Genomic DNA, 12,992 nt, shown 5'->3' with positions numbered 1-12,992 from the left:
GAATGACTTTTGACCCATCTTAACCCCCTTCTAATACTAAGCGCACGTGTGTGTAATGTGGGTACAAGTTCAGAAAAGTTCATTGGTTCACCGTCCAATCTCACTTCCCATTCCTCCAAGTTCACTGGTTGCCGGCAATTCTTAGACTGTGCGCAGAATTTAACATTTATAAAGTTCACCAGGCTTTGGTCCTCGAAAGCTAAATGGTGACCGCTCAGGAAGGTTCTTGTCGGTTTTCAGAGAGAGATTTGTTGTTCCAGGGCATCCACAACTGATGTACTTCCACCAGCTACTCCAGTGTCTTGTTAATGAAACTTGCCCCATGTAAATTGAAAAATTACACATCAGGTCCCAGGGATTCAGGGGCTGTTTTTTTGATGGACCGACATGGCAGCAGCCACAGGCCAGGAGGGCTCTGCTGCGCTGAATGCGCTCTACTTTTGGGACACTAAGGCGGTGGGGAGAGGTGAGTACAGGCCAGGTGGTGGTGGTCTTTCCGGTGCCGCGGACGAGGCACCGTGGCTCCACTTCAATAGTGCGTTGGTTTGGAGTAACGTGCACCCGACCTGTGTCCATTTCGAGATCGGACCGGTCAGTCGGAATGGAACCTGGACGCATGCCGGGGACCACCTGCATTTGGGCAGCGCGGGCTCATGGACTGGGAGCGTCTGTTACCATAAATTAAGAAGAAAATTAAACCGATTGTGATCAGATTTTAAAATGAAAGTATGAATTTTCAAAAGGCATCTGTTATTTTTACACCAATGTAAGATGTACTTGCATGAATATTAGACTTGGTTCCTGATGTGGTTCCATTGTGGTTATAACTCCCACAATACAGGGCACATTATTCAGCCTTAACCGTAATGTACATTGTTGAGTGAAGGAAACTCTTTTGAGCTGAGAATTCCAACAGCACAGGCCATTTATCCTTGATGCTCTCAAATGCAGATGTTTTGCCAGCTGTGTTCTTTGAGTTCAGCGCTCGCTCCCCACTCCACGGGGAATAATTCAACCTTGTCTCAAGCCATGCATGTTAACGTTTCCCTCCTGTTCAACGGACCAAGATAACTCATGGCCTTTCACTTGCATTGTTCTTCCCCCACCCCCCCACCCAATCCTGCAAATGGCGATGATATTTTCAGTCTGTCTTGCTCCTGATGAAAGGAAGCTCATTTATTTGATGACATAAATCCTGAAGATTATCGTCTTCCTCTTGCGCTCACCCCCTATCGCTGTGAGGTTGAGTTCACAGTAGAATAGTGTTGTCTGTTGTTGGTCGCTGTGAAGTTGTGTCCAACTAAATTCAGTGGGAATTTCTGCGCCCGGGCTGGAACAGATCTCGTTAACGGCAAATCATAACCATCTTTTTACAGCAAAGAAATATGCCCATTGCATCCATGCTGACCTTTTGTCCATCTACAGTAAAACCCCTGGTATCTGACACCTATGGGGATTGATAGATGCCGGATAAGAGTACTTTTTCCTTGCCTGAGACTTGCTTTTACAATCTCTAACTAATACACCTGCATTAAGAATAAACAGTTTAAAAGGCAAAAATTGTCAAACTTTACTCACATGAATATATAAACCTTAAAGCATTTTACTTTATTTTCAGTCACATTCATTGAAAACATTTAACCGCTGCTGCATCTGCAGGTTCCTCCCCCTCCACGGAGCCGCCTGAAAGACAAACAATAAATTATAGATAATTAACCCCCCCCGCCCCAAGTTTACAGATAAAGCCTCTGACCGGGGCGACTTACTCAGCAGGGATAAAGAGACACTTTAAGAGAGTCACCCCAACGGCGAACAGCATCAACCAGCTCTTCATCCTGGGCGACACCACGTCATTCAAACAGCTGCTACGAGCAAAGCCCAACCAAAGCACTCCACTGGCTGAATATCTGCTCCCATCTTCACCAAAGGTTCATGTGTTCCTGCAGAGAACATTTACCGTTTTAAACGAGGATTTTTTTTTAAACCTGTTATTTCATTCTTATTTATTTTCTTCGATTTTTGTTTTGCTGGTCGCTTGAGGCAGCCAGTTGCTTGGATTCCGGATAACAGAAGTTTTAATGTATTTTTAAAAAATATAAATAAATAAATTTCGTGCAAAAGAAGAAAAAGTGAGGTGTCAGATGGCGGGGGTGGTAGTGGGCGGGGGAGATGCCTGTTTTTCTTTTCATCTTCACCTTCCTTCCTGATGGCAGCAGAGTGAAAAGGGCATGGCCTTGGTGGCGAGGGTCCTGGAGGATAGAGGCTGCTTTCTTGAGGCACTGTCTCTTGTAGATGAAAGCTAGTATCCATGATGACGTGGGCTGAGTTCCTGCCTCTCTCCAACTGTTTCTTGTCTTGTACCTCTGTACAAGACAGTGATGGCAACCGATCAGAATGCTCTCCACGGTACACCTGTAGAGATTTTCAAGTGACTTTGGTGACGTAGTCTATATGACAGAGAGATATAATTGGGGGATATAATGAGGAACTTCATCCTTTTTGCCGACCACTGAGCACCACTAAGTGAAATCCGAATGTCTGCGGGTGCTGGGATTGTAGTTTAAAAAAAAACTGCCCCAAAACGCTGGTGGCACTCAGTGGGTCTTGCAGCGCCCATAGAAAATAGATATATCGCTGACGTTTCGGGCCTGAGCTCTCCCTCGAGGGATAAGCAAAGAACAGGAAATCTCAAAATGGAGGCAGTGCTGGCTATGGGAGGAGTCCAACGGAAGGGTGAGTTCCTCTAGCATTTTGGCGTGTTTTTATCATCGATACTAAATCTCTCCATTTGGAGTTGAAGAAAGAAAATTTCCTGATGCTGGGGTCAAGTGCAATAACTGAATATGCTGGAGAAACATCAGCTTCCCAAATTTCCATTAAAACCTCCCTCTGGTCTCCTTTCCTCCATGGAATGGATTGAGGGACCTCATCCCTTCCCCATGTCTCCCTCGTCTCCTCTCTGTGGAATGGATTGAGGGACCTCATCCCTCCCCCATGTCTCCCTCGTCTCCTTTTCTCCATGGAATGGATTGAGGGACCTCATCCCTCCCCCCATGTCTCCCTCGTCTCCTTTTTTCTGTGGAATGGATTGAGGGACTTCATCCCCCCCCCCATGTCTCCCTCATCTCCTTTCCTCCGTGGAATAGAATGAGGGACCGCCTCCCTCCCCGCGCCTCCTTTTCTCCAGCTCCCCACTCCCCTCCGCACCACTGTGCTGCGAATGGGTCGACCGCCAGCGGACTACTCTCAAACTGAACTTTCTTCACTACGCTCTCATGCCCGTAATGGTCAGCTTGGTCTCTTGCTGCAAATGGAAATCTCTGAAAAGTGGTTGTATTACTGAGCAGGAGGAACATGTTGCCACCCGATTTGCAAAGTTGGATGGGAGAGGGCATCGAACGTTAACAGTGCAGTGCATGCCCTTCAGCCCACAATGTTGTGCCGAGTGAAGTCTGCTGTCGTCGTTGTTAACTTTGTTCAAATATTCAGGAGTGTATGACAACTAATGCAGGTGCTCTGTTACGTGAGAAGGCCTACGAATAGTGTCTTTCTGCAAGGAAGCCCATTCGCAGACAGGCGAGCCTTTTATATGGTTTAACTTCCCATTCTACAGTCTGTTTATGACTATTCTTGCGACCTGTAAACTGCAGGCAATACATCTACCATGAGTTTTCAGAACAGCCTTGGTTCTCGCGCCTTGCAGTTGTGCTACCAAAAGAAAAAAGACCCTTGTATTTTCCCATTTAAAAAAAATGTATATATTTTAAGGCTTCTCTTGCTGTTGAAATTTATAGAAAGGAAAGCAAATCTATATGGGCAGCACGGTTGGCGTAGTGGTTAGTTCAACACCTTTACAGCGATCAGGACAGGGGTTCGAATCCCGCGCCGTGTGTTTGTACGTTCTCCCCGTGTCTGCGTGGGTTTTCCCTGGGTGCTTCGGTCCCCCCCACCGTTCAAAACGTACCGGGGAGTAGGTTGATGGGGCGTAAATTGGGCGGCACGGACTCGTGGGGGTCGAATTGGCCTGTTGACGTGCTCCATATCTAAATTTTAAAAAGAAATCCAATCTCTGCTATTTCCACGGTTGATGTAAAAACACCCAGTAAAATTGCAGGAGGAATCGGCTGGTCTTGTGGCGTCCAGAGGAGGTAACGTTTCAGGCCTGAGCCTTTCTTCAAAGAACAGGAAGGCATCAGGATAAAGACTGAAATGGCAGGGGGAGGGCTCCAGACCAACTAAAGCTGTTAATTGGAGATAAGAAGAGGGAGAGGCGTGAATTAATTTTTGGCTCTGTGGAACCGGGAAGAGATAGATGCACAGTAAGGCGACCGGGAAGGTGGGAGGGGAGGTGGGGAGGAGAAGAAGGGAGCCGCGTTTAATGGGAACCGGAGAAGTTAATGTTCATGCAGTCTGGTTGGAGGGTGCCCAGATGGAAGATGAGGTGTTTGCCAGTGGTTTCAGTCTGGCAGCCCATGGACACTGCAAGACCGGCTGAGTTCCTCCAACACGTTGTGCTGATCCATGTAACCCTCCTCCACATCAATCTAATCCTTCCCTACCACGCACTCATAACCCTCTTCTGCTTCCATTTCCATCCACGTGGCAGTCTAAGAGTGTTTAAAATGTCCCTATTGCACCAGCCTCAATCGCCACCACCCCACCCAGCAGAGAAGACTGAATCTATTTAAAGGCGCTTGTCTCACAGGTGTACACACTTTGATTTCTTGCAGGAGTGTTGGAGATCCAGGTTCCAGAGGTTCCCGTGATTGCCAGGTTTGGGAAGGACGTCACTCTGAACTGCTCCTTCACCGCAGAGGGTAATTTTTCCCTGGCCGACCTCAGCGTCATCTGGCATCTCACCGAGACGCGCTCCGTGGTGCACACCTATACCCACCAGCAGGACCTGCAAAGTGACCAGGTGGACAGCTTCGTCAACAGGACAGCGCTCTTCCTGGATGAGCTGGGAAAGGGAAATGCCTCCTTGCTCCTGCGGCAGGTGAAGATCGAGGACGAGGGCAGCTTCACCTGCTTTGTGAGAACGAAAGACCACAACAGCGCTCCCATCATGCTCCAACTCGCAGGTAACCCTCTTGTTCAAGTCAGGCCGGCTTTATTTAGACATGCAGCATGGTGACGGGCCATTTCGGCCCTGAGCCTTTGCCGCCCAATTAACCTGCACCCCCAAAGGGTGGGAGGAAACCGGAGAAAACCCAGACAGGCAAGGGGAGAAAGTACAGACAGAGCCCCAGCTCTGTCAACGTTGCACTGGCTGAGCCATTGAAAATACTTATTTATTTTCCTTCCTTCTATATTACGTTTATCAGGAAAGGTACGGGGGTCGCAAGACGCGCCCCACCAGGTTCAGGAACAGCTGCTCCCCCTCCACCATCAGACTCCTCAACGACAAACTCATTCAGGGACTCATTTTAAGGACTCTTGTGCTTCATTGATTTTAAAAAAATCTCTCTATTGCACAGCCAGTTGTTTACATTCCTTTATTTGTTTACATGTGCAGTTATTTTTTTTGAGCTGCCGATAAGTGGTAATTCTGCCTCGCCCCCAGGAAAAAGAATCTCAGGGTTGTAAGTGAAGTTGTGTACGTACTCTGACAATAAATCTGACCATTGACTTTATTATCATGTTTTTCTCTATTGTGTATTAATTGCACTTAAATTTGTTTGCATGTTTCATGTAATCTGTTTCATGTAGATCTGGAAAATTACCTTTTATCTCCACAACCAGCAAATATGAAAGGAGGATAAAAGGATCATGTCTGAGTTCTCTGAGCCAGAGTCTATCGATTAGAATCTCAATACACCACAGCACAGAAATAGTCCCTTCAGCCCATCTAGTTTGTGCCAAACATTATTATTGGCAATTAAGGCTTTGAAAGACCCTGGGTAGGGACATTGGCATGGCTGGAACGTCTCTTGGACGAGGAGCAGCACGGTGCTGCAGCTTGTGGAGATTGAGGCCGTTCTATCCCGACCTTGGGCGCTCTCCGGGTGGAGTTGGCGCATTCTCCCTGGACCCGCTGGTGCGGGTCCTCCTCCGGGGGCTCCTGCCGCAGCCCGAAGATGTACACGCTGCTAGGTTAATCAGCTGTGGTAAACCGCCCCTAATGTAGATGAGTGTGAGGGTTGGTGGGGGGCAGGGTGGAGGGGGGGGGGAGTGGGGGGAGAGCTAGTGGGACTGCACAGAGGAAAAAGAAAGGATTAATAATGGATTGTGGGAGGCACAGTTGGCGTGGGGGTCAGCGCAAAAAAAAAATTGAAAACCATTGTTTTAATTATCCCTCATTGACTCGTTATGTGCAGGGTTTCAGAACTCCAAAGGGAATGGGTCAACGACAATTTTTCTCAAGCAAAATATTTCAGTATCAATTGGGTCTAGAGCAATTGTTCTCAACCTTCCCTTCCCACCCACATCCCACCTTTAGCAATCCCTTAATAATCACAGAGCACCTGTGGCATAGGGATTACTTAAAGTGGGATGTGAGTGGAAAGAAAATGGTTGAGAATCACTGTGTTAGTGACTGAGTGCGAGACTGATGCATCCTTCAGCCAATTTTTCATTCTTCCTTCTGCATGCTGATTTATCACCTCTTTCTGCTACCTTTCATGGCTCCTTGGTTGACCCTGCGGTTACACCGCTGATTCTCCCATCTCATCTATTTTCAGCCTCTTACTCCAGGCCCAACCTGCACCTAGAGCCCCACAAGGATCTGAAGCCTGGTGACAAGGTGGCCATCGCCTGCCACTCTTCGGGAGGCTACCCGCAGGCGACGGTCCGCTGGCTCGATGGGAAGGGGACTGACGTGGCCGAGAATGTCACGACGTCGCAGGTGGCCAACGAGGATGGCCTCTTCGACGTGCACAGCCTGATCCGAGTGGTCCTGGAGCCGAACAGCACCTACAGTTGCTTGGTGAGGAACGATCTGTTGAACGAGGAGACCCTTGCATCGGCCACCATTACAGGTCAGTCCTGCTCCTCGGCCACTCGAGGCCTGCGCTACCTTGGAGGATAAATGATCTCAGACCCGAGCGTGTGGGGAGATCTATCACCTCACTGGTCCACATTGTTCTTTCCAGAGTGGCTTCCAAATGATAATGGTTCAGGACATCTTGGGGCAGGGGTTCTCAACCATTTTCACCACCTTAAGCAATCCCTTCCTAATTCCAGAACACTGTTGGCGTAGGGATTACTTAAAGTGGGATGCGAGTGGAAAGAAAAAGGTTGGGAACCACTGTCGTGGGGTTTCTCCCACTGTCACCGTCTCCCCTCGGACTGAAGGACACCCATTTAAAGCAGAGATGTGTAGGAATTCTTTAGCCAGAGGGTGGTGAACCTCTGGAATTTTGCTACCACAGGCAGCTGTTGGAGGCCAGGCCATTGGGTTTCCTGAAGGCGGAGATTGATAGCTATCTGAATAGTCAGGGGAGTCGGGGTGAGTGGAAGAATAGATCAGCTCGTGGAACGACAGAGGCAGATTCGACAGGATGAACGGCCTATTTCCACTCCTATATCTTATGGTCTCAGATTTCAGATTTATGGTCGGAATGCATTCATGATATCGCATACAACCCTGAAATTCTTTTTCCTGCGGGCCAGGCAGAATTACCACTTATTGTTTGAGTGATATTAAAAAATTGCACAAATTTTAAAAATCTGTGTACCGATAACGAATTGGAAATAAATTGTGCAATACAGAGAGAATTTTAAAAAAAATCAATAAAGTGCACAAGTAGATGCGTCCCTGATTGAGTTTGCCTGACGGTGGAGGGGGAGCAGTTGTTCCTGAACCTGGTGATGCGAGTCTTGTGGCACTGACACCTCTCTCCTGATGTTCACACATGTTATGATGCTCCAAAACAATTTGAAATGGGCCAATTGCAGAATTTTCAAGACCAAAAATAGACTTTATTCACAATAAATTAGTTACAAAATGGAAGAAAACCGTTCAAAGTCAATCTTAATGTCACACATGTACATTTCCATCACTACAGCGGTCCCATGTTCTGTTCCCAGCATCTCCACCACTGTGACACCTTGTCGATATTCCCCCCCTCTCTTGTTTGTGGGGCTGCCCATCTGTCTCAACCCCTCAATGCCGGGTAATGGAAGGACTCCAGACTGTGGTCTGGCACATCTACCTGGTGCGGGTGGGGCCAATCGAGGCATTGGTTTCAGGAGGCATGGTTAGTTTGATGCCATAACTGCGCCAATTACCTGGGATTGCAGTGATCCCCTGCTGTCTGTAAGGTGTTTATACATTATCTCCCCCCCATCCCACTCCATGGGCTTTCCTTTGGGTCTCCTGGCACATTCCAAAGACGTGCGGGGGTTAGCAGGTCAATTGGAAACGTGGGTATATTTAGGCAGAGCGGAGGGCCTGTTACCATGCTGTGTCTCTAAATTAATTGAAAGGTAATGCCAAAGTTGCAGATACTGGAATCTTAAGCAGACCAAGGAATGGTGGTGGAGCTTGGCAAGTACATCTGCTATTGATCTAAACAAAAAGCACGACTCTTTTGTAATCCGTTTGTGACATGTTTATGACGCTATTATGCGAAGCAATTAGAACAATCCTGAGCCTCCTATCTTTCTCTCTGCAATGAATTTCAGTCTTTCCGATATCTTAGTTAAGGTTCAGTGCTACCATCTCTTAACTTTTCAAACCAGCCGGAGCTGTGATTTATGTGTCCCTTAAGAAAAGGTTGACAAACGTGCACTGCCTCAGCTCCAAGATGAAAGTTCTGTCTCCATTCTGACCACGCAGATTGAAGTTAAGTGATTGCACCCGTCCCATTGTAGTACAAGGATTTCAAATGTGATGAAATATCTCAACGTGGCAGCCACCAAGACCTGCTCTCACGAGAGGTTGGCCACCAGCCGACATGGCGGCCACCAAGGCCCGCTCTCGCGAGAGGTTGGTCACCAGCCGACGTGGCGGCCACCAAGGCCCGGTCTCGCGAGAGGTTGGCCACCAGCCGACGTGGCGGCCACCAAGGCCCGGTCTCGCGAGAGGTTGGCCATCAACCGACGTGGCGGCCACCAAAGATCGGCCTGGTTTTTCACCGTAATCGCAAAAGTTTTATATTTGTTCTTTATTTTTTAAAAAATTGACTGTATGCGCGGATGGACGTAGGTTGCAAGTTGGGGAGTACCTGTAAATGGATACAAAGGTGGCTGATATGTTCAGTCCCAGGCCTATCTCAGAAAGGAAGGCATGTAGAAAAGGAAATGTGTCCTCGAAAGCATGGAGTGTGCAATTGCAACCCAACGATGTTGTCCAGATCTGAGAATCCATGCAGTCAACTTCAGTCACTCCAAATTTCAGAAGCAAGGTGCGATACCCATCGAGTGAAACACATGTCTGCAAACACTGTCCTTGTTAAAATTGTGCTGGAGGAACTCAGCCGGCCTCGCAGTGTCCATGTTTTGGCAACGTTTCAGGCCTGAGCCCTTCTTCAAGGTTCAAGCAAAAAGCAGGCAGACGTCTGAATAAAGACTGAGGAGAGAAAGGGGGAAGAGCACGGTTTGCGGTTAGTGCCACACCTTCACAGCGCCAGCAATTGGGACCAGGGCTCAAATTCTGCACTGTCTGTAAGGAGTTTGTACGTTCTCCCCATGGCTGTGTGGATTTTTCCCGCCGGGCTCCGGTTTCCTCCCACCATTCAAAACGTACTTGGGATGTAGGTTAATTGGGGGTAAATTTGGCGGCACAGACTTGTTTAACCATGATGTACTATACGTCCTTTAAAAAAACAGGGGGGGTGAGAAGTCCAGTCCAACAGATACGAGGTGTTAGAAAAGGGAAGTGAGAGAGAAACAAAACTAGAGGGGTCGAAGATGGGGAAGGGGGTTTAACAGAAACAGGACGAGTCGATGTTAATGCCGTCTGGTTGGAGATTCCCCACACAGAAGATGAGCTGCTATTCCTCCATTTCGTGGATGGTCTCAGTCTGACAGTGCTTGAGACCATGGACAAACATCATCAAAAGGGAAGAGGGTGGGGAATTGACCTCCGTCGAGGGCGGCACGTTTTGCATAGCGGTTTGTGCAACGCTATTACTGTGCCAGCAATGAGGGTTAGAATCTGCCGCTGTCTGTATGGAGTTTGTACGTCCCCCCCAATCCCGCGTCTGCGTGGGTTTCCTACCGGCACTCTGCTTTCCTCCCAGTTGGTCGGTTAATTGGGCACGGGGGTGTACTTGGGTTGCGCAGGCTTGTGGGCTGGAAACCCATGCAGACACGGGGAGAATGTACAAGCCTCTTATGGACAACGGCGGATTCGAACCATGGCCATGATAAATCCGACCCCATCTGTAAGCAGTTTGCTGGTCAAGGATCAAAAGGAGGAATTGCACATTCCAAGGTCAACAGGATCACCGTTAAAAAGAGATTGTGAACCCAACTGTTCCCGCACCAACTCCCCGCAATGATCATCCATTAATCTGTCTGGAGTGATCTGTGCACCACAAGTAACCTCAAAATATTCGATGTAGGAAGCAGAAGTAGGCCAGTCAGCCCATCGTGTCTGGCCCACTGTTCTACCATGAGCTGATCCATCCTCCCACTCAGCCCCACTCCCCGTAACCCTCGATACCCAGACTAATCAAATCCCTGTCAATCTCTGCCTTAAATACACATACACCCAATGACCTCGCGTCCACAGCCGCCTGTGGCAACATGTTCCACAGACTCGCCACCCTAAAGAACATTAAAGGCGACACTGTTTTAAATTGATGCCCTTTTATCCTGCAGTTGTGCCCTTTTGTCCTTGACTCCCCAGCCATGGGAAACATCCTTGCCTCATCTACTCTATCCAGCCCTCCAGCATTTGAAATGTCTCTTGGAGGCCCCCCTCATCTTTCTGTACGCCAACGACTACAGTCCAGGAGCTGACAAATCGTTCCTCATGTGCTAACCCTTTCCTGGTATCATTCTAGTAAATCTTCTCTGAACCCTCTCCAACGTCAGCACAAATAAGTGAGGTCTTTTAATTCTGAAACAAGTCCTTTAAGCAAGATGCCTCAAATTAATTTTATTCCACATCATGTTAAACCCATCAAAGAAATATTTCCCCAAAAGTCTCCACGGAAACCTGTTCCTTGATGATTACAGAGTGACGACTATATTTGCAAAGCCACAGACAATGTCAGTACTGAAAGGCCTGTTAAAGTGGGATTCACTGTTCTCATTAAGGAGAAACCATAATCTCTGCAAAGCTTCTTAAGGTGAAGTGTCATCGACTGTCATACTCCTGGAATAAGGCACTGTATCACCCAAATGACCTTCTCCAAAATTAGCAGCCTGTCCAGTTCCAAGAAACTATGGACACTGGGTGGCAGATGATGAATTGCATCAACCGGCGGAGCTGCAACGCGCAAGGGGAATAATAGACTGTGATAAGGTGCCTGTTTTTCAGTGATACGGATGTCTTTGCCGCAGCAATCACACCTTCTTGTAAGGAAAAACAGGATGAGAATTATATTTGATGCAATTTCTAGTAATTACATGGTATCAGCTTAATCTTAATGATCTATCATAGATTTGGAGCCCGTTGTTTGAGAACGTTCTGACAGATTAGGAGGCTGGACAGATGCTGAAGAGAGATTTGTATCTGGTAACCTCCCCTCTCCTCCTCAGGCCCCGCCTCGGCTCGGGCTCCACCCTCCTCCCCAGGCCCCGCCTCACGGCTCGGGCTCCACCCCAGGCTCAGACACCACCTTGTGACGCCCCAGACCCTGCACCCAGGCCCCGCCTCATGACAGTCCACGCCCCTTCTCTCCAGGTCCCGTCCCTTGCTTCTCATCTTCAGACGCTGGGGTCTGGTGCATCACACAAATGTGCTGAAGAAACATGGTAGGTCACGCATGTAGGGCACTACCAGTAACCACAGAGACAAGCTGAGGAAATGATAGCATTAATACACCTTGCTGGCCCGGATCCCAGGATGGGAATGGCAGCAAGGGAAGAGGTGGCTCGACCTTTGTGGCCCAGGACCACGGTGGACGAGTCGTAGGGTATGAATTATCAGTGGGCGGGGCCAGCTCCATATATACAAGAATGAGAATTATATACAATGAAGGAAACATATCACCGCAATGTAGCATCCGTGGAAAGTAAAGAGTTGTCGATATTTTTGGGCCTGAGCTTTGTTTTGGGAATGTGGAAAATTACTCGTAGCACAGATAAGTGTCTAAGACGACCAATGCAAAGTGTGTGAGGGAGGGATGGAAAAAAGGTTGCGGGGGGTGGGGGGGTTCTGCGAGATCGGTGGGATTGCTCTATTGACAGTTGCCACTGGTTGAATAAGCTCCTTTTGTGTGGAACTGATCAAGCCCCACCCACCCACCCTACTGTTTGTTCCATAAACCCGCTGTCTTGTTTTGGATCTGTTCCCAATCCACTCCTCTGATTCGACAATAAAAGAGGTTGGACTTTAAGAGCATCTTTGAGAAATTCGAATTGATGTCATGAGGTAATAATAAGACCATGAGGAGCGAATTTCAAATCTTTTCACAATGTTCTTAAATTTAATTAAAAAAAAATTACAAAGTGAAGTCCCCTTTAATTGTTGTTCACACCGTGCACTGCACAGTAAAGGTGAGATAGCGTTTCTCCAGGATCACAGAGCAGATTTACTTAAATAGAACTTAGAATAGAAGTTAAAAGTCATATACAGTAAAAGTCCACGGTGCCCTATCCACGAGTTCTGGGAACTAAGGAGCTTGATGGCTTGGGGGTAAAAACTGTTGCCCGATCCGGACATGAGGGCCCGAGTGCTAAGGTACCTCCTACCAGATGGCAGAAGTGAGAACAGTTTTCGTGAGGGGTGTGTGGAGCCCTTCACAATGTTTATTGCTTTTCGCCTGCATCCGTGTCGACATCCGTCATGGTGGGAAGAGAGCCCCCAACAATCCCCTTCGTCATCCTTTGCATGGTTTTATGGTCCAAGGTGGTACAGTTGAATGCAGTGAGGATGG

At 48.0% G+C, this 12,992-nt stretch overlaps 1 protein-coding gene across 5 annotated transcripts in view; it reads left to right on the top strand.

The window, feature by feature from the left end:
* cd276 (CD276 molecule) overlaps positions 1-12,992 on the top strand; it is a 162,382-nt gene that overhangs the window by 41,290 nt on the left and 108,100 nt on the right. For all 5 annotated transcript variants that reach the window (XM_069902689.1, XM_069902688.1, XM_069902687.1 and 2 more), the window contains exons 3-4: positions 4,731-5,081; positions 6,681-6,977. In XM_069902689.1, coding sequence (XP_069758790.1) covers positions 4,731-5,081; positions 6,681-6,977 — 648 coding nt within the window. The remainder of the gene's footprint in view (positions 1-4,730; positions 5,082-6,680; positions 6,978-12,992) is intronic.

This window comes from Narcine bancroftii, chromosome 11 (assembly GCF_036971445.1).
Source record: "Narcine bancroftii isolate sNarBan1 chromosome 11, sNarBan1.hap1, whole genome shotgun sequence".
Taxonomy (NCBI): Eukaryota; Metazoa; Chordata; class Chondrichthyes; order Torpediniformes; family Narcinidae; genus Narcine; species Narcine bancroftii.
Note: the sequence above shows the minus strand (reverse complement) of the source record. Positions and strands in the feature narration are given on the sequence as shown.